At 38.3% G+C, this 21,528-nt stretch overlaps 1 protein-coding gene across 11 annotated transcripts; it reads right to left on the bottom strand.

Annotated features, from left to right (window-relative positions):
• Nucleotides 1-311: 311 nt before the first annotated feature.
• Nucleotides 312-17,878, bottom strand: LOC142379357 (protein mono-ADP-ribosyltransferase PARP6). Of its 11 annotated transcripts, XM_075464520.1 has the most exons (24): nt 17,585-17,878; nt 16,900-16,929; nt 16,036-16,115; nt 15,474-15,551; nt 14,482-14,591; nt 14,292-14,352; nt 14,001-14,091; nt 13,758-13,824; nt 13,209-13,358; nt 12,153-12,303; nt 11,613-11,744; nt 11,100-11,195; nt 10,557-10,649; nt 10,215-10,340; nt 9,902-9,967; nt 9,538-9,605; nt 9,044-9,092; nt 8,822-8,934; nt 7,399-7,471; nt 4,669-4,738; nt 4,043-4,122; nt 3,594-3,657; nt 3,030-3,114; nt 312-2,494 (listed from the first exon to the last, which is right to left on the bottom strand). In XM_075464520.1, exons 3-24 carry the CDS (start codon nt 16,036-16,038, stop codon nt 2,392-2,394), a joined length of 1,929 nt encoding a protein of 642 aa, XP_075320635.1. In that variant the 5' UTR covers nt 16,039-16,115; nt 16,900-16,929; nt 17,585-17,878; the 3' UTR covers nt 312-2,391. The 11 variants fall into 11 exon arrangements, 10 of the variants coding, with proteins under 10 accessions (XP_075320635.1, XP_075320627.1, XP_075320643.1 ...); XM_075464512.1 differs by lacking the exon at nt 16,900-16,929; XM_075464528.1 differs by lacking the exons at nt 16,900-16,929; nt 17,585-17,878 and adding an exon at nt 17,361-17,555.
• Nucleotides 17,879-21,528: the final 3,650 nt, after the last annotated feature.

The raw sequence follows: 21,528 nt of genomic DNA, 5'->3' as shown, positions 1-21,528 counted from the left end.
GCTATATGAATAGTAATGTTGATTGAAGATAATTGATTTATGGCTTTTTATAAATCAAAAGAAAGCATAATTACTCAAAACGCAGTAATACACGGAGGAGCTGTGAATGAGAAAAGTCTGATCTTTAAACGAGGCTTAAAGTACACCGATGTCTCAGACGGTCCATTCTAAAGGTGATGGAGTAATAGTGCCCCCTTCTGTTGAAAATGCAAGGACTAAAGCTCAGCAGCAATAGACATGATTGTGGTTCATGGTCCAACATTTCCACACAGAGATGTCAAAGAAAAGAAGACTGTTTGTAAAACTGTGCAAAATCAGGCTTTATTCTTTTTCTCCTGCATTGCCACCAGACATTGGCATCGTAATCACCATCATTGTCATCAACATCATCTCTGAAAATATCACTCACTATTGACAGACTGCAACAGAACAGCTTCTCAGAGACTCGCAGCTCAAACCTTTTGGCAGAATCAGGCATCGGTTTCCTGCAGCGTCCAGCAGCGCACTGGGTCAGCATCACATGTGCATCTCTTCCTCGGCAATACATTTCAACAGGGTCCCAAATGTACTTATTTACAATTTGCCTTCTTTTCAGAGTCTTGCTGTCCATTTGGTAGTCAAAGTTTCAGTTCCAGAAGACTTTCAAAGCCCATTTTAGTAGAGATAGTAAAGATGTTGGATACTATAGTCTTTTCCGGCTCCATAAATAAGGGTGTTTTTATCTCAATTCTTCCACTGCCCACAGACTGCAGGTCCAAGGACTGTCAGTTTCTCCAGTTTAGGCAAACGCTGAAGAAGTGCAATGTCTAGTATAATGTCAAGAAAATACAAAGCCACATGTACATACATACATACAGTACATGACTAACTGATAAACTTCATTAGCTATACAAGGGTGTCAGTCTCAAAGATGAAATCAGAGTTGCACATTAATGCACCTCAGTAATATAGAGTCCTTTGCGTTAGGGGAGACAGGGATGTGAGCCCACCTGGACTGAATTCTGCCTGTAAATAGTTTGTGAAAATTGTCCAAAATTTCCTGAACATGGGGATATTGTTTGTGAATCCACAGGTCTGTGCAGTTCATGCGCAACGAAATTCATTTAAAAAGTAGTTTGACGGAGGATCTTTAAGTTGTGATAACTACTTTAAAAATGATGGGACAAAACAGATTATGGTTGTAACATCATCACAGATCCAGTCTCTTTATATTTTTTCTTTTTTCTTTTTGATGAGCAAGAGGAGAGTTATATGTAACATTATATCTGTATATATTTATATTGCTGTTTGTGAAGCTGGCAACTACAGTTTGACACGTTTCAGCCTAACATATCCATCCATAACGTCCAAAGTGCAAAGCCAAAACTTAGACAGAGCGGGAGTTGATGAACACAACAAACAATGACATCTTTTTTTTATCATAAGTGTAAGGTGAAGGCTGGGTGTTAATTGTCCATGACATCAGTAGTACTGTAATGCCAGCCCTTCTACATTATAGGCCATCATTTCTTAAAACATTAAAGGAAAATTTTCACTAGATGAATCTTTAAAGAACTTGTCAACATTTGTCTTCAAACTTGCAATGTTAAACTTCTGTTACATTAGATAAGGGCGGGGGGCAAAGTAAATTTTAAAAGACGTTAAAGTTGCACTATCAATCAAAGTTGCAATCGTAATGGCTCAAGTTTTAAAAAAAAAAATTCTCAAAAACAAAGTGTTTTTTGTGTAAATATGTTGAGTTTTAGCCAGACATTTTTTTTACATTGGGAGCATCAGTGGAAAGGAACAAAACCACACAGAGTAATGCTAACCCCTTCGGAAAGCAAGTCACAGACATTAATTCTTGTCATTAGTCAAAAGAATATTGAATGAACTTATGAGACATAATGAATTTGCAAACAAAACAAGATAACACATTTCTATGTGCATGTAACTCCATTGCTTATTCGCCACCAGGAGATCCATTATCATTTGGAATGATTATTAGCTTTACTATATTTTTACAAAGAAAAATGAAAAAGCAGATAAAGGAGATCAAAAAGGGAAGAGTCTAGAAAAACCCCAAAAAGTGTGTATGAGTGTGGATAACAGTTCCAGTGACTGCTTCCTATTTCTCTCCTTGGTCTGTAAACGCTGTGAATGCTAGAAACTGAGAAGAGCAAATTTAGCCAGGTTAAATCAAGTGCACGTGTAACGTAGAACAATTCAGAGAAGAGGAACACAGCAGAAAGAAAAAAGAAGCATAAGAAGGCCTGAACAAAATCGTATAGGAAGTGATGTGCTCATGAGCTCCTTCAATCTTCAGTACCAGGCCTGAGGACAGCTCACCCAAATATTTGCTTCGACTGTCTGCCTGCCTGTGTGTTTCCAGCTGAGAGCTGAATGAATTCATTAGCTGGAATAGATCTGGGTCCCAATCACACGCATTATCTCCTTTTGCACTTTAGGCTCTTGGGTGTTGATGTTGGCATCTCCTACTTGGCCATCTTCATATCTGTAAGAGTACAGAAAATGTTATAATTCTGTTAAACCACTTAAGTTCCATATTATATTGTCTTATTCATTTCCCTTTACTCTCTTGTAGGCTGCTATAATATAATTCAGTGATATTTGGACCCAGAGACATAATATTGATAATAAAGATAAGCCTTTCCATTGACAACTGTGCTTCTGCTTGTTGCTAATGTCTGTTAAGCAAATTAAGCAAGAGACGTAAGGTCTATTTAAGAAATATCAGATTCTGTTTTTTTTTTGTTTTTTTTGTTAATGCTGAAAAACTCAAATAAACAACAGAAACCACGAGGTCAGCGTTCAATGATATTTAGCTGTTAATTGCGGGCAAATCATCAAATCTTGAATTCGAACTACATGACTCTCAAAATTTCGGACATGCTAAAGGGAAAAATGCAATTTAGTGGAATGGTAGCATCTTTCAGCAGAGTGAGGGATGAAGGACATGTTAAATTAGGTTGATTATGCAGTTGCTTTATGGATATTCTAAAGAAGGTGAAAGCCATGGGAATACTTACACAAAAAAGAAGCGAGTACAGACGTGATCGGACACAGGACACACCCATATGTTACCGTGTTTCTGCAGATCCTTAGATGTTATAACTGGTTAAAAGAAACATAGTTTGTTGTTTGTACTAATGTACTTTCCTTTTGCATTTTTTTTTATTATTGCACATTGTTGTAATGTTTTGGGGTTTTTTTGGAGGTCAATAATACAACAGGAGATGTCCTGCAGCTTAAGGGAATAAATTCAATCATAACCCAAAGTGAAACGCCTTTAATTATTTATTTCATTTTCCACAATAGGGATGACTGATCATTTGATGATAACTGATTTGACTTTTTTAGAGATAATTGCAGATCAAAACAAAGTCATTTTAATCTAATTTTGTTCCTTTTTTAAAAATCTTTTTGAAGACAATGGTTTTGAAATTTGACTAAAAAAAAGACTGCGCTGACTAAAAATTCTTTATTATCTATGATAAATGTTGGACTTTCTATGAGTTTTTTGTCGTCATTGTAATTCAAATAGGTGAATGGTGCATATTCACTAACGAGTGTACCTTGTGCACAGATATTACCTTCACAAAGAGCAATGCAGTTCAAGTTTCGACTCTGAAGAAACCTTGATTGTATTGGTCGGCTCTATTGTAAAAAACAAGGAGGTGAGTTATTGGTTGCAGTAAAAACCAAAAGGTATCAAGAGGACAATGTCACTATGATAATTATAGACATTACATTGCACAACATGCAAGCATCAAATCAAGGCTGGCTGTAGTGAACTGTTTGGAGTTGCAAAATATTCGAAAATATATTTGACCTTAGATGCAACAATCCTCTAAAAACCAGCATAAATTTATCTTAAGGTTTCAAATCGTTACATGTCTCTTCCCCTTTATTTGCACGGCTTTTATGTGTGAAATTAAAAAAGAAAAAAAAAGATTATCGTGCCCTAATATTTGTTAAAAAGCTATTGTGTATCTTTTATTTAATAATTTCAATATAAAAGAAGGATGTATGTGTCCCTCACCTGCGGTATGGTGTTCATTCGGTTGTAACGCTGCACCAGCTCATCTTTGGTGGGCATACGGTGCTGTCCTTTCCCCATCCCTGCAAGAAGAAACACACGGCCAGAAAATAAGCCTCAGTCAGAGCAACTTTACCTCAAGTCACTTATGCTGTCAAAAACCTGCCTTGGGACATGTTAATGGTGCAAAACAACCTGCTAAAATGATGTCCCCACACCCACCACCAAATCAGACCACCACTGTATGACTCGACATGAATGTTTCTGTGGAAACACTACAAGATGTAAGGTGATGAATATTTAGAGAATACACCTCAAAAAAAAAAAAAAAAAAAAAAAAAGCCACCAAAGCGAAAGACACAAATCCAGTAACAACCCTATTTTATATAGCCACAATAAAAAGTATGGTATGGCAGGGGATAGACAAGCTCACAGGACCAAGACCTCGCACCCAAAATGAGCATACATGGTACAAAACAACAGGATAACACATGGAAAGCTCCCATATGTGTCAATGGCGTGTTTCAAGATGGTGATCAGGCCATGTTACCAATCAATTCAATTAAAATGGTTGAAAAAGCAAGAGGAGGCCGGTGGGGTCTGAGTGGCAAGGAATTAGCCGTTCCTACCTGAGTATCCAAAAGATATGCTGGAGATGGGGCTCAGATAGATGCCCTTTCCATACGCTGCCCCATGCAGCTTGGGTTTGAAAAGAGCAGGAGGGAAGGAAGGGTAACTAAGCAGTTGCACAGGACAACCTTACATTTACAAAAACAGTACGGCTGTACTCACAGATACAGTGCAATTCATGCCTAACTTTCTGTAGTCAAATCAAAGGAAAGTCTATAAGTAAGAGTTCTCTGTGACAATTTACCTAGCAAACCCTATCAAACAAGCGCATTGAATACACACACACGTCAAAGAGAAAATCCAAATGATGAACAATAGCCAAGAGCCAAAGAAAGGATGAATAGATACATTTTTCTTTAGGTTCTCCAATCATACCTCATAAAGATGACTAAACATGACACCTTCTGAATTACAGTGGAGATCACGTGACACTACCGAATGTTGTGTGTGAAATTCTTACCCAGAGTGTTAAGGTATTCAAGCAATATGACAAATTAAAGGAAATATGAAATGTATGCTGCCATGAATGTAAAAATAGTAAAGTCTGAGGATGGTTGATGACGATCGTCCTTCACACAAGAATGTTGGTGATGAGCAAAAAGAACAACCACAAATTTAAAACGGAAAATTTAGAAGAGAAACATCAAAGAGCAGATGAAGAGGACGAACAAGAAGCAGCCTTATAGCTTGGAAGTACATGGAGAAGACAAAAATTCCAGATGTGGCACATCTGGAAGAAATGAAAAGGAACAATAGACAAGAGGTCTTGTGATGGCTAAAGATGGAGACAGACTCAGTCCCTCTTTTCTTGAGAAACACAGTAAAGGAGGAAGTGTGTCAATGCTCAAGGTGAAATGGAAAGGAGAGGGGGGGGCAGACGAGCACCAGGAAAAGATCAAATATGGAAGGTTCAAAAAGTTGGTGAACAAGAAAGGAATAAATGATACACATCAGCAAGATGGAGTGATCACAGCTGAAATATTCAAAGAGTCTTATGATTTCAGATTTAATTGCGCATAAGCAGAACATGCCAGTGAATCTTCAAGCATTATTGGCCATACTGTGCAAATGAGACAATTTTCTGCTCTTTCTGGTGCTGGGTTATAATCTTTGCATAATAATATTTGGTTATAGATGGATGCAGAAATTAATTTTATGATCTTAAAGTCTGAGTAAAGCAAATTCAAAGAGCAACAGTTGCTTAAAACAAGTTTAAAAGATTGAATTTTGGTTTTAAATCCTTTAACAGTTTTTCCTTGATTTCCTGCTTAGGATTTTTAGGGCAGGTCTGAAATCAGCGTTTCATGATGCAGTGAGTATTGACGGTAAACAGAAGCTGTCCCTGCCTCTAAAACTGTGATGTTACAAACACACCTACTACAATTTGTTAGCCTCAAACTAGTCAACCATACCAGCTGTCAATGTACAGTATGTGACAACTCGCTAAATAACTTTTCTGTCTTCACCATGAAAACCCTTCTTCCCTGGATGCCAAAATTATAAGACTTGGCCTGCTTACCAAAATTGCAGAGAAACAAGAAGATGAGGAAGAACTGGATTCATTTTGTGAAGAGTGAATTTGAAATTCAGCATTGCAGATGGTTGAGTGGCTCAGCACAAGCTCAAAGAATCAATTTTCTCCTTAGGCCATTTTAATGATTTCACACCTCAGCTGTTACAGACTGTATGTGCACAACTTACTAGAATGAAATACACCATGGAATAATTTCAACTGTATGAGGGTTGCATACTAAGTTAGAGGGCCAAATCTGGAGGATTTATTACAGCTAGTGTACACTTCAGTCAATTGATTGTTAAGAGATCTACAGGGATGAAGAGTTGAGGTTCACCCCCAACATCTACATCATTTTTTCTCCTGGAAGTTCTAATAACTTTCAACAGTGACAGCAAACCAAACTATTTAATGTCTAATAACTGTGCATTTGTGGTTTCACATAAAAGCAGTTTAGTTTGATTAAAAGTAACTCCTGTGTCCTGTCAGTGCTTTTCATTTGAGCCGATCTGAGATCCGTCTGTCAGGGGTGGACACGCCCCAAGCAAAGCAGTGTCGTCAGAGCAGAGAACACTCATTTTTCACTTGTGATTTTGAAATTTACTCTATTTGGGAATAGCTTTAATCATTCGTGTTTGGCTGAATGGATACTATAACAACGTTCTGGGATGTGAAAGAGTCAGAATGCATTGTTTAATTCTGCTTTACTCAGTCTTTAATCATTGTAATTTTCTTTAATAAACTCTGTGGCTACTATTTGTTTCAGGTTTGAAAAGAAAATGGATGTAACTAACCTTCAATAGAAACCCCTACTCACCCAAAGGAAGGCAGTACTACAGAGCTCATCCTTTGCATCCTTCACCTTCAGAACTAACCTACTCTGTGCTTTATGTGGTTACCCTAACCAGGGCACACAGGCAGCCCTCTGACATCCCATCTGACACCACGGTCCACTTCCTACGTGATACAACAGGGAGGGACATGCTACCTACTGCTGTCGGTATACAAGGCAGAAATTGGCCAATATTGGCCAAGAAAATATCCCAATGTGCCCTGCTTGCTAAAATACCAATAGCAAAGCAGACAAAAGGAAAGCTGGCATCCATCGACTGCAAAAATAAATCAGCCTGACAGTAAACCTGCTTTGTCTGCGAGCAGGTTTACTGTCCAAGGAAAGATCTGTCAAAAATTCCAGCCAACTGCCAGTGTTACGTACCTGCAGTTTGGTATAAGAGGCATTGACTAGTCCGTTTCTCAGAACAGAGTGCCAGTTCTCTATATGGGAACCACTAGAGCAGATGGAGGGAGAGATAAGACAGAAAAGATAAGATAGAGTGCTGTGTGACTGAAAACAGCCTGGATTTTTGTGTCCATGCTCTGGTCTGTAGTGGCTTGACTCATGCTGCATTTAATAAAGTAACATTTTCCCCTTTTTCAGCAAGATCTTGGTAAAAAAAAAAAAAAAAACATGATGGGAAACTAAAGTCTTGGAGATAACATCTTAAACAGTTTTAAAGTTGCTTATGTCACTTTTCAGTTACTGAGTAACTAAATCACATTTTTACTTTTCCATATCAACTGGCACTAGAGAGAAGCAATATGGAAGAACAAATAGTTGTTTGTGTTTGACAATTGCATGGATTATTACTTATATGTGAATGATCCTGAGAAAATGCTTATTGTAGCTTTATATCTTTTGACTTTGTAGGAACATCTGCAACTGCAATTCATTAGGAGGGAACAAAAATTACAACTACTGCAGCCATCTATTTATACCACTTGTGTAGGAACATTTAGGAACATAATTGCAGTTCTCCAAGTTTATGGCAATTATGTTTTGGAAACGAAATATTGAAAAATACAGATGACAAGCCATGATAGCTGACTACATCTCCCAGTGAAGATGTTAGACTGTCTTAAAAAAAAAACTCAATTGTCACAATTGTGTCAGCACTGTTGATATTCTTAACAGGTTTTTGAAGGAGCATTAAGTCCTTTTCTTTGCACTTTTAAGTAGACACACACGGAAAAGTTTCCTTCCATTTTCTATTGTTTTGGTATATTTCTTTTTATAACATTATCAATATGGCAGTCAGACTAGATTAAACATTTGTCATGTTTTGTTAAGAATTATTCAGTTTCAAGCCAGCATAAAGCAAGATTGTTAGCACTGCATGTGCATTAGTCACCCTCCTAGTGCCCAGATGAGTCATGTGGATCTAAAATATTCAGCAGAGCCCCATCTGCTACAGTATAAATGTCTATATCACGATTATTGCTGGCTCCATGTGCTGGCCAAGAAAGGTGCTTTCTGTGTCCAACAGAATGGCCCCAGCTTTGTGTTCTTGTTTGTGATAGTTCCATTAAAATCTGCTTGACTGGCCTCTTCATCTACAAAATCATCACCAGGTATAACAAAAAAACATAGAAGTGCTATAATGTTAAATATTGATTGTATGAAATTTCCCCAAAGCCATAAATAAACCAACATAATGACGAAAAAAATCAAAATTTTAGAATGGCCAAGGTGACTTTATCTCCAAAGCTTGGTGAGATGAAAGTTTCTGAAGTCAATCGATGAAAACTTGCAGTTTTAGAATGTATGAAAACCATGACAGGTAATAGGAAGTGTAACTTACTGGAAGGCGAAGGTGCTGCCGTAGAGCTTCTTGGCAGTGCGAAATCGAGCTTCCTTGGCTGGGGGGCTGCTGAGCAGCAGGAACTGGTGGGAGGTGTGCATGAATTTCAGTTGCTATCACGATGTGATCAGAGAAAGGGAGAGATGGAGAGTTAGAAACAGAAGGAGCATTAAACCTAATTTGTTTAAGCAGACTTGAGGGGACGCTGTCCTGGTTTCCTACCCTACTAAGAGGCAGCTTGACGATATGAGACCTGTTACTGGAAATGATCCTGCAGAGACACAGAAAAGAGATATAAATATTAATAATAACATGAATTTTACCATAATTTCAGCTATTTGAATCTGTGCCATCAATGTCAATTGAACCACATTGGGCCTTTTTCACAACAGACATTTTTAGAAAAGCAGAGCATTGATCAATAATCTCCTATTTTTACTGTAAGCAACGGTAGTGATCCAGTATGTACAACATCAGAACCCTGAAACCAAAGCAATGGAACAGAACTTAGTTTTGAGTGAATAATTTATACTTCTAATCTCACTCTGACCAGTCCATGAAAAAGAGTACTATGTCATACAATTAATGTGCTGTCCATCAGCATTTACTTAGTGTGGTAGCTTCAACAAGCTCTCTACTGATAAATAGTATTATGTAAAATGGTGTTTTTGATACAAAGGATAAATACATTTTTGGACTAGATTTTATTCACGCACCATTGTAGCAGGGGATGAGCCAAAGGGTCCAGTTTGTCCATCTGTTTCTTAATCTCCAGATATGAACCCTGCAAAAAAATAACACATACAACCATGTGCTGTTCTCAGATTTTTCCTCTCAAATAATAAAATCAAATAAGTGTTGAGAATCAGACTTGTGTTGTGAATAATATAAAACAGCACTGATATCAGTATCACAACAGTATAGATGCAGGCCAGCAACAATGGATAAACAAAGAGAATGTGTAAGGGCATCACAGATAAAATGCAATTTTGATAAACAAACCCAGTCAATGAAAATACAAAACTATGTGGTCAGCCTGCTTTGCACATATGCTCACCCCCTCCCACCTCCTATTTGTACCTGGGTCATTTCACGGATCGACATTACACTATCCAATGCTTTCTGCAGTCTTTCATAATTCTTCTTCTGTGTTCATCAGTTGAGCCAAACATCCATCGTATCCAACAAGAAAGGGAACAACATAAAAGATGTAAAGGTTTGCAATGGTTTAGTTGAATATGCATGCATAACAACATAATATAATTTCATTAAGATGTTTTTTGTTTCTCATAAAAGAACAGACAGTGTGTTTTACAAGTTAATCGTCAGTTTGGGATGAAATTTGAGAATAGATTCAGTTTGTAATCCCAACTACAGCAGTGAGGATGCTGACCTTTGGGTTGAAGGCAAGAGTCTTGGGGTCATTGGGATCAACGACTGATGGGTAGGGCTCAAAGATGATGCTCTTACGGGGAGACTCGAGAGCTGCTCGACACATAGCAACAAGTAGGTCCACCACCTGGGAGGAGGAGGATTTCAATTTTACATTTGGTTTCTTTAACTGAAGCTGTTATTTACTAATTTGTAATACTAATAAAATATAATTAGCCTCGGTTTGAATAACATTAAAAAAATAAACCAATAAGGAGCTCATATTTCTCGCTAAGAATGTTCAAAGGAAAAAAAATAATAATCAGTCTTATCTTATCTACTACTTTTTCTATTGGGTCTTCACCTCAGCTCCAGTTGCCACTTCCTCTGCAGCTCCTGACATCACACCCAGAGTGTAAAAAGAGAAGACGCACAGCTCCCTGGTGCACACAGCGGGCTGCGTAAAAAGACACAGGCAAAGCAGGATCAAACCAGAGCCGTTAAGTTTCTCATGTGTCTATGCATGAAATCTGCACGATATCTTTTAACTTATCTAGACTGTTTGTTTTTAAATTCATTTAAATTATTTTATCTGTTTCTCTTTATATTCTTTTATGTATTTTTAATGCTTCTTCCACTCCCTGCTGCAATGCTTTTATTTTTATGTAAAGCACTTTGAATTGTTTGTACATGAAATGTGCTATACAAATAAATTTGATTTGATTTGATTTGATTTGAACCATACAATGAAAAGTTCATTCAGGCACTCTCAGTTCAGAATTGGAAAATCCATTAACAGGATCAAATTACAGAAAAAGAAAGTTTTCAGATCGATAAAGTTCCAAGTTTTAGCAATTTCATTAAATACAAATATAATGATTTTTCTTTTTTTTCGTGTCTTTGATACCTTCAACATGGATCCATTTTGAAAGACATGCTGTTCATCACAGACCACGCAGTACTCGTTAAGCGTGGGGATCCTCTGCTCTGAGTACTTCATTATCTGTTTGGAGAAAAGCACAATGGAGTTCCCATTTATAATGCCCACCTCTAGCACTGCCAAACACAGGAACTAAGATGACTAGGCAGAATTGGCACAGAACTATAATTACTCTGGAATTTCTGAGATTTAATCTGTTTGGGGCTTTGAAGAATAAGAAGATACAGAAAACCATCTAAACAAATAGCTAATACAAAACAGGCAGACGGTTTTGCTGCTCACAACTCCCTGGGAGACATTTATGATTCACTCACCAGTAACTATACTACACTTGTATATGCTATTTATAAACAATTACAGTACATACATATTTTTATTGCGCTATAAGAGCTCAACAGACTTTCTTCTTAAGCATGGCCCAATAACACTGACAGAGAGTACTGCCTTTCTAAGTGGACTCAAAGCTCCTTGAGATCTAACCTGCACTAAGAAGCCATACTCCAAGGTGGGGATGTTCTTGCAGTGGCCGCCCGCCTGGGATGAGAAAAACAATTCAATCAGCTGCCTCGTGGTAATCTGCGCTGGGGCCCTGGCCGCTGGGACAGCCACAGTCTGATGAGTCAAGTGAAGACAAAGCATTATGGGAAAGGGCGCACCAGCCATGTTTTGGTAAGGATGGGGGGAGAGACTCAGGTGGGAAGAGTGCAGGTGAAGGGGGACTGAGAGAAGGGTAAGAGTGGATCAAAGTGGGTCAAAATAGAGAAGAGCTTTACACAGCACACACAGCATTATGCGCTTTTGTGTCACAGCAACATTGCAATCGAGTGAATAAAAGAACTGTGAAGCTGCAAGGATCCAAGATGTGAAATAAACACTGCAAAAACAACCCGACTTATATCACACACAAATCAGTGGAAGATGAGATGAATTTTGTCTGAAACCTAAATTGTGTTTATAAATTACAATTCAGACTGAAATTATTAGACATTTGGGTGCTGACTGGTCCAGACTGGCTCTGACCTGGCTATTTGGTGGATAGCTGAATAGCTCTCCTTTGGGGTTCTTCATGGTACATGAGATAGAGCGGTTCATCAGCCGGGTCACTCTCAGCTCAGGGACACTCAGCTTCCCTTTTAAAACTGTGTCTTGGATCAGAGGAAAACTTGGCGACCTGGCAAAGATCAAAGCATAGGACGTGTATAACTGCAGATTAACCATGCTGATAAAAGAAAGTCCTATTGTTTTTATTGTCCAAGTGATTAAGCAGTGTGGAGGCTATAGGCTAAAGCACAAAATTTGCTATGGCTCTGATGTAGCTATGAATAAAATTCTATCGACTAAAATTCTGTTTTCTGGCGACATTATCCAAAGAAATACCTGTTCTCCTCATATCGTACTGCACTGACAGCAGATACTAGCTCAGACATCTGAAATCAGTTTGGACAGCAGCTACAGGCACTAACAGTTTGAGCACAAGAACCAATGCTCACTTCTGCCATTACATCTCTGTGGCCAGCTGCCATGAGACTCCTGTCAACTCATGAGGATGTCAGGACAATCTAGTTAGTAAAGCTGACCACTATCAAGTGGGCTGGGATTAATTCCATGGACAGCCATAACTGTCAAAGCATCCCAGAGAAAGACAGAGGCCAAAAAGACTATTTTACCCCCATGGGAACTTTTGTCAGACTTTGAATTTAAGTCAGTCTGAACTATGCTTTGTCAGAGCATCCTTTCTCCTGTCAGTTATCTTTGAGGCAGTTTTCACCTTTTTTCAGGCAGGCTTTCACAAACTATTTACATCAACACCTGATTATTTCCTTTTAGAGCCTTTTGTGCACAGATTGAATTGTACAGATTTTGGTGGAAACAATACTGGAACTACTTATGATTTATTCTTTCAGATCAAACAGACAATTACTACGGGGTTGTAAAGAGTGGCAAAAAAAAAAAAAAAAAAAAATTAAGAAATATCTGCATATACCTCAGCTCAAATGCCACATACATCAAGAAGTGTTAGTTCTTGGATGTGTAGGTGCCTTTAGAGAGCTACAAGGGGGAGAAAAGGAGACTCACTTGGGAATAGGGGAGAAGATGCTAAGCCCGGCACGGAACTTCTTGATGGTTCCTCCAGCTTTGAACCAGCTGTGCCTTTTCTCCTGCTGGGCCTTGAGGAACTCATTACTGAGGTGTTTCCACTGCTGTGAGGTGAATGTGCTCAGGATCCTGCCACATTAAACAACAATATGAGTGAACTTAGTCTACATCTAAAATTGAGAACCATCTAAAGAACATGTTGCTGGGGCGGTCAGTGGCGTAGTGGGTTAAGCAGCCGCCCCATGTACAGAGGCTATAGTCCTCGCTGCAGCTGGCCCCGGTTCGAGTCCCGTACCGGACGGCCCTTTGCTGCATGTCTTCCCTGTCTCTCTCCAACTGTCCTGTCCATTAGAGGCATAAAAAGCCCCCAAAAAATATATTTAAAAAAAAAAACATGTTGCTGCTTATGGAAAATCCATACTTTTTACAGAAACCAGAGTCCCAACAAAATCTGATGCAAAATGACCCTAGCAATAGGTGACAGTAATATACATTAGGTGCTAAATATATTTATGATATATCTCTTACTTTTTGAGTTGCAGGCCCAGACTGAAGCCCTCTTTATTTGAAGGCTGGAACACTTCGACTGATGGCTCTGAAAAACCAAAGTCGAGTTATGTTATTGCAAAGTGGACACATACACACTGCTCTTTCTTTTACTCTGTTACTTGTACAGCACATATTGTACTCACCTCCCACGCTCAGTGAGTGGCACAAAATACCTAATGTCCCTCTCAGAAAACCAACATCCACACTGACATCTTTACTCACCAGGTCCATCAAGGTACTGAGAAAGAGAAAAGCGCAGTCTCAGAATAATGGGCTCTGTTCTGATAACTTTCCATGCTGTTGCAACCTCCTCCTGAGTCAGACACACACACACACACAGATACACAAATATACAGAGTTAGCAGCCCTAATTAGGGCCATTTCTCATTACATAAATAACTTATGAACACCCAATGCATTATAAATGATGTGTTACTTTGCAAAATGTCAACGTTATAGTCAATGGGCAAAATTGGTGGAGGTGTTTGCAGTGAAAGGAGAGTGCTGACTCACATCTAAGAAACCGATGTTAATATGAAGATCGATGTCCACATCATCAATGGTTCCATATTCCCTGCTCAGAGACACAAGAGATACACTTGAAGTTATTTCATTAAAACAATCATTAAAACATTCTATTTGAAGAATGTTACTGCACATGTGTGTTTGTGGGGGTGTGTGTGTGCACGCATCTGTGCTGTACCTGACAGAGACAGCACCGTCAGTGTAGATGTCTTTCACAGCCTCGATGTCTGCATCTAGCTGAGGGTGGCGGTAGAGGTCAGCAGCACAGCTCCCCTGCAACAAGCAGCACTGGTCACAGTTATAGCAATGAATGAATTCTCCATGGTTCCCAACAGGTTTGTCCCACTTACACCCAAACTACAAAGCCCCTATACACACCTGTTGTGTTCTAGTTTGATAACTGAAATGATTTCGATTGATTACATTTTTATTTTAAGAATATTGTTACAGATTGCACACACCTGAAGAGTCATTGCCTGTGTGGAAAAGTTTGCCTTTGTTCTAAAAAAGCTGAGGGTTTAAGCTAGTAGCAAGTATGTTCTTTGGGTACCTCAGCACATTTGATATTTTCCATAAGAGACATTTTTCAGCTTTATAAATTTGTCTGGTGTCTTGAAGTCAGACTCTCATCTGCTCGGCTCAGACTGTGTTATACAGATCCCACATTTTTGTCCTTATCTTCACTGCGCTGCTTTCATGTTCTCTGACTTCAATGAAATGAGCTTTACTGGATTTACATTTCAATCAAGAGACTTGGAAGATAACAGTAAAGGGGATAAGTAACAGATTGAGATCTTATGTGGAAGTGAAGCAATAAACTTTATGAGATAAGATGATACACTGCTTGTTGGCTGTGGAACTGAATTTGGTTGGTCGCATAGGGTGAAAGTAGTAAATCATAAATGATAATGGGATTGTTTGAGAGAAAACACTACATGTCCAGAAGCTGTACCCTGTGTTGTGTGTTGATATTGTTGAGAAAAGGAAATTACGAGTTTTAAAGAACTTCTTTGAGGGTACCGTAATTTTCTTTGATATAATATGGCATAATTTTAAATTAAACATGTCTCAGCTGATAGAAATACAGACTAGCACCCGTACTGTTAACATAATGTCAATATCTTTAACATAACACCAGATTCAACAGTAAGGTAACAGTGCCTGCTCTACCTGAATGCCATAAAGGAACTGTTCGGATTCATTCTCCCCATCCGACTCTTCGTCTGTCCAGCACTGGCCTTTGATGTCCTGTGGGCCCACACATTGTGAAAAGACCATTATAGCAGAGCAGAAAGAAAAAGCAACCTCTTTCTAACATCCTTTCATCACCCATCTCCCTGTTTAGCCTGTCCAAGGGCTTCAAAACACTGCTTTATTTAGCCTTTCAAAGGGAGAGAAGAGCAGGCATGGTTTATTTCTAAAAGACAGAATATTCACTGAAATGTGCCCTCAAAAGAAGACCAAACTGACAGTGAAAACGGTGATTTTTAGAGTATGAAAATAGACATATCTTGTTATTTCCAGCAAATCTTGAGGTTTGGATGAATATTTGCACTTTTTGTCACACAGATGAAGCTATTATAATATTTAAGTGCCTATGTGATGTCACAGTTCTGTATACACCATGCAAAATTATTTATATTTTTTTTCATAATCTTAATAAATCTTAAGTAAAGCAAACACATTTTATTCAGATCCAGTAATTATCCCAATAGGATCCCAGCTTTCTTACCATTGGGTCTGCTGTTCATAGGGCTCTCTCAGACAGGTTTGTGCCTTTGATTACTGCCAACCATTGCAGCCTTTCTCCAGCTGAAAGGAGTGAGAAAAGATTACCAATGAATTTTGACTGACCGCCCACCTTTCTCTCACTCCTCAGAATGACACAACCTCGGAAAAAATGGTAATCTAATATTCAACAGAGAAAGACAGCATGAAACAAAAGGCTGTTGTTAGTGATGCCATGCTCTGTCAATAGTGCCCTCCTCCTTTTTTTCTTTAAATCATCTGCACTTCACTTTGCTATGTATCCTAGCAACAGCCATCTCTGCCTCCTTTCAGAGTGGCATTAATCACCGTAGAGAGAATGTGTGGGAGATATGGGCTGTATTTTCAGTATCCAGCATGACTCAAGTTCTTTCTTTAGATTTTTTTTTACCAGGAACTTAATCTATTAATATCAAAGCCCTGAAGGTTAAACACCTTTGAAGAACAAGGCAAACCGAACAGCTACTGATTGCAGCATATTGTTTGACTGTTTTATATTGTTATGATACGTCTGCTATATGAATATGAAAAAAATTCAGATATGTCACACAATTTTCTGCATCAGCCTAAGAAGAGCATTTTTTTTGGCTACATGCTATTAGCTAAATCATCAATATATAGTGTATACATTGAAATTAATGCTTGCCTCTTAAAGAATAGTAACAACTGTTAAAATAATTTAAAGAAGACTCAGTTCAGACTCAGAGACAAGTTGTGACAATATGAGAAGACAGACAGAAATGGTAAACAGCATTACTGACTTGCAAAATATACACTGAATCACTTTGTGTAAAGCACTGTATATAGATAATGAGTCTGGCATCCTTACCACCTGCAAATCCAGATGATGAGCATCACACTGCAGCATCATAATAAAATTTACAGTTAACATTTTCTAGAGCACGACAGAACATGACGGAGGAAGGAATACATTAAGAAGTGTGCAAGCAAAGCCTGGATGGTAACATAGCTTAACACTACAGGACATAATGTCTAAGAAAACAGGAGACATTTAGGTCTGCATAATCAAAAGGAGACTAATTCTCCATTTTTCTTTTGTTTGCTGCACTGGCTGAGGGATGTTTACATATCTACACTATATGCTCTTCAAAATTGCTCCTGGTTACATTTATTTGTTCTTTCTTTTGTGAGCGTGTCCTGATTTGGCTCCCTATCCTTTCTTAAAATCACAATCCCGTTTTCATTCTCAGCTCCTGCCCTTTTCCCTACATGCCTGCTGCTCTGCCATATCCTCAACCCTGCTAGCATCTACATTCACATCCCACTCACCCCCGCGTTTGCTGCCATTCTCCTAGCCTCTGTCGTCTCACATACCAATAGAGTCACCAAAACATTGAACCCACCCCTAACACAAATCCACACACATGTATTCAACACTACCATTCACATTCCTCCTTCTCCTTTGATAGTGTTAAGCACGAACACAGATGCAGTCAGGCAGATTTTCCCCTCCCCCTACGCTCTGCACCCCCACCACATCCATCCACACTTACCCCCAGAGAGGATGGAGACTCGGATGCTGTCCTTGCCTCAGCTGCTCCCCCTCTTAAAGGGCACACCTGCCTCTCTCTCTCAGTGGCCGTTTTCCACTGAAACGATAGGTGAGAATAAGCCCGTTAAGATCAGAAAGCAACAACAATCCCACAATTCTACAGCGGCTGTCTCTCGATGCTTGCGGTTTGTGTCTGCAAGTGAGCCGGCTGGTGTGTGTTGGTCCCTGTGTTTATCTATTGCAGATCTCTGCTCTTACTGCTCTCCTGTATTTTGCCTGACAACACTGAGGGGTCTGGGCATGCTCAGTGAGACAAGGCAAGCCAGTCATGTGACTCGCAGCTGACTGCACTGCTGCTGAGAAATAAGTGGGGAAAAAATGGCCCTCTGACTCTGTGTGTCTGTATCTGTGTGATTGCATAAGTGAGTATTTGTTAACGTGTCATTGTGCTTAGAATTGAAATGCTTTCATGTCTTGTCAAAATCTGTTCAATAAGACAAATGTGCTGTAAGATACATTTGAGCTTTACATTGTATATGAATTGCAGGCTGTAGGCTTCACACATGCAGTCAGTGTTATAGTTTTGAAATTCTATCAAAATGTCTGGAGTTATTTTTCAATAACATCATTATGAATATTACATTATTTAATTGCAATAATCTATAACATCTATAAAGCACTTTGTCATTGTGTGCCTGTGTGAGATAATGGTCATTAGGCCTGTAAGCTAATCAGTATTTACCCTCATTGTCTCAAGGTATCTATTTAAGAACCTACAGATTAATGGGCAGGTGTCTCGATGGGTGGCTATAGTCCGAAGGAAGTCACATCTTTTAAAAATTTAGTTTGGCCTACAATATTGTAAACAGAAGGGCATCGACCTTAACTGCATGATATAAACATGGGGCATATAGGTTGGCATATTTTCATAGGTGATTTAACATGCAAAGTTATAATAATTCTACAAATTCGAATGCTTTTGACTACTTTTCAGCAGGCAATTTTTTGTTTTCCAAGTTCAGTACAATCTGATTGCTGAAATTGCAGTATAACTGCAACATGTTCTTTTGTGGCAAAAAAAAGCATTGACAACTTGTGTTTCAATGGTCTGCTGATGAAAGCCACAACTCAGACAAAGTACATACTTTTATTTCAATTCATTTTGCTCTATAAGATGGTCTATATTTCAATAAATACATGTATTTGTGATGGGCTTTTTTTTCTATATAATTCAATAATATGTCATTTCAATAATAATATCATACAACTGTACCTGATTTACATGCATTTCCAATCAAATATTTACTGTTTTTCTGAATTTCCTTCTGATTGTATTATGTTCTTAATTTAATTATCATTTCCCATTTTACTATCTTATCCTCTGTTATACTGTTTTTGATCATGTTTGTGTGTTGGCCTTGATTGGTCTGATCTTTTCATTAAACTCTCATTGTTAGCTGTTGTTTTACTAGTGCGGTAACATGTTGAGAGGCATTAGGCATCGTATTTCTTTATCTGAGATTTATCCGAGCACATTCCCACAGTGTCTTACTGGACCGCAGTGGCTCAGGCGTTAGCAGCCATTAATGCTGACAGACAGTCAGGAGCTTCGGCAGTGGACAGAGAGACTGCACAACTGCTTTGTTTCTCACCTGGGCAGGTGTGTCCGTTGGCCTCAAACACTGGAGTGGTGTGGATCCAGGCAGAGGCCATCAGCAGAGAGTGAGACATCAACATGGGCAGTGGGAGTAGCAGTACTACCAATACAACTGTGAACGGGTGAGAAGAAAATCAAACGGGGAGATTGTATGAATGATTTTGGACTTCATGAGTCCTAAAAGAACATAGCTTTTGGTTAGTATTTTTTGTATCTGTTGAGTAAATTGATTTTCTTTGCCAGACTGATATGTGTAATCTTTGTAGTAGAGTGAATATTTAAATCTGAATGTCTCTATAGCTGAGATATGGTAGGCATTTGCGCCTGTGTTGGGGATTTACTTTCTGTCTGACATCTCTTTAGTAGAGCTGATTATGGCAACTAGATAAGAAACATTTGCAACATAGTCATGTAGTGTCTACAATGGATAAATATTACATATGTGAAGTGAAGTGAAATTTATTTATATAGCACTTTTCAGCAACAAGGCGATCCAAAGTGCTTTGATATGCCAGAGCTGTTGGCCATCAGTGACTCTATTGTGGCTTTACAGTTTTAGAAAACTAGAGTTGTAGCTGTGATGCATTTGAATTTGACATAATGGTGTCATATAACGGTGAGTACTTTCTCCTTTTGTGCACATCTATGCTTAAAATACTTAATAATTAAATATGGTCTGAAATACCTATTAATAGCAAAAACAAATAGACCAATCAAATCCTGTTTTCTTTACTTAATATTAAGTACCACTGATGGAATGTTGTACAGTACAACCCCATTTCTAAAATAGCTGTTGCACTGTGTAAAAGGTAACTAAAAACAGATGCCAGACAGCAAAGCGTTTCGCTTTGTTTGTTTTTTTCCCCTCTTTTGACAGATGTATGCTAATTTTGATTTTGATGGCGCAGCAATCCCTTCCAAAAACTTGGGACAAGGGAACGTTAACCACTGTGTTCCATCTACCGTACATTTATCGACACTCTATAAACGTTTTGGAACTGACGGGATCAACTGGTCATAATTTGAAGGTTTTACGTTTTCACATTATTGCTTGATATAAGACATGGTAAATCCAGGACCTCAATTGTCACGTATTTCACTTCATAATGGCTCAAATATTTTCCATGTGTGAGACCTCATGTCATTACAGATGGTGGCTTGTGAACTATGGGATAACAAGCAGGATGGTATCTCCTCGCTTTAACCCAAAGGACAAATTTTGATTAATCACACCAAAGGACAGATTCCTAACAATTATTCTGGCTTAAAAATCGAAATGAGCACATATATAGATATATAATATATATCTATATATCTATATATATCAAAAAACATTTGTTGTGTATTAGAAAAATTGCCTCAAGCTACAACATTTACATGCAGCTTGAGGGTTTATGTATAACATGTGCAATGAATTGGCCTTTTTGATATAATCTAAAGTGCATTTTGATGAAAATATTTATACATCTCAGCAAGATTTGGAATGTACGTTCATCTGTAAGCAGGAATTCTTAAAATGTGGCAATGTTAATTTTAGATTAGTGGAAGATTTGGGTACTTCTTTCGTTCATACAAATGTTCAATGTAGACATTGGTGCTATATTACCATTCATCGGTAGATGGAGATAGTGCCTCGCAGTCTGCACACCAGCAATTTACTCATTTTATCCCCTTATAATCAGTTCACTGTTTGGAGGCTTCTGTTCAGCTCTGTCTAATCTTTGTAGCATGTTTTAGAAGTTAACTAAAGATGCTGACAATTGTGATAGCGTATAAGAAAGCTTACAAGTTTATGATGCCCAAGAACCGTTTTGCCAGCCGATGATTTCCACATCCGTAAAATGATGGAGCCAAAACATTCTAATGATTAATAAAAAAAAAAAACTGTATTGATTTTTTATTTTGTATTTCGAAAATATTTTATGAATCAAATAAGTGGAACAGTGGGCACACCGAACAAACCAACAGTTATTTTCTTTCTTTAAGGAAACTACCCTTCTCCATGCAGTCACATGTCGCAATTCACGCTCTTCTGATGCATTCATGCGCCATGATTGGCTCGCAGCTTTACCAAGCACTTCCATCACGTATTTGTATATCCTTCCGCGTCATTCTTAATCTTTTACCAATTCTTGATTTATCACAAAAGCAGTACTGCAATAAAACATTCACATGGTGAGGCATTTATAACTACAGCTGATATAAATATCTAAGATCAGTGTATACTCTTTCTATTTATCTATTTACTGTCGGATGGATATGCCTCAGCATCTCTAGAAAGTAGTTCC

Source organism: Odontesthes bonariensis, chromosome 1, assembly GCF_027942865.1.
Source record: "Odontesthes bonariensis isolate fOdoBon6 chromosome 1, fOdoBon6.hap1, whole genome shotgun sequence".
NCBI classification, from domain to species: Eukaryota; Metazoa; Chordata; class Actinopteri; order Atheriniformes; family Atherinopsidae; genus Odontesthes; species Odontesthes bonariensis.
Note: the sequence above shows the minus strand (reverse complement) of the source record. Positions and strands in the feature narration are given on the sequence as shown.

Bases quoted from the DNA above. Each gene is read 5' to 3' on its own strand.
- LOC142379357 (XM_075464504.1), bottom strand. From the start codon at position 15,581: ATGGTCTTTTCACAATGTGTGGGCCCACAGGACATCAAAGGCCAGTGC. The intron at 14,577-15,473 runs GTAGAGCAGGCA...TGCTTGTTGCAG, and splicing joins AGTTCCTTTATGGCATTCAG to GGGAGCTGTGCTGCTGACCT. The intron at 3,658-4,042 runs GTGAGGGACACA...TTTTTACAATAG, and splicing joins GAATGAACACCATACCGCAG to AGCCGACCAATACAATCAAG.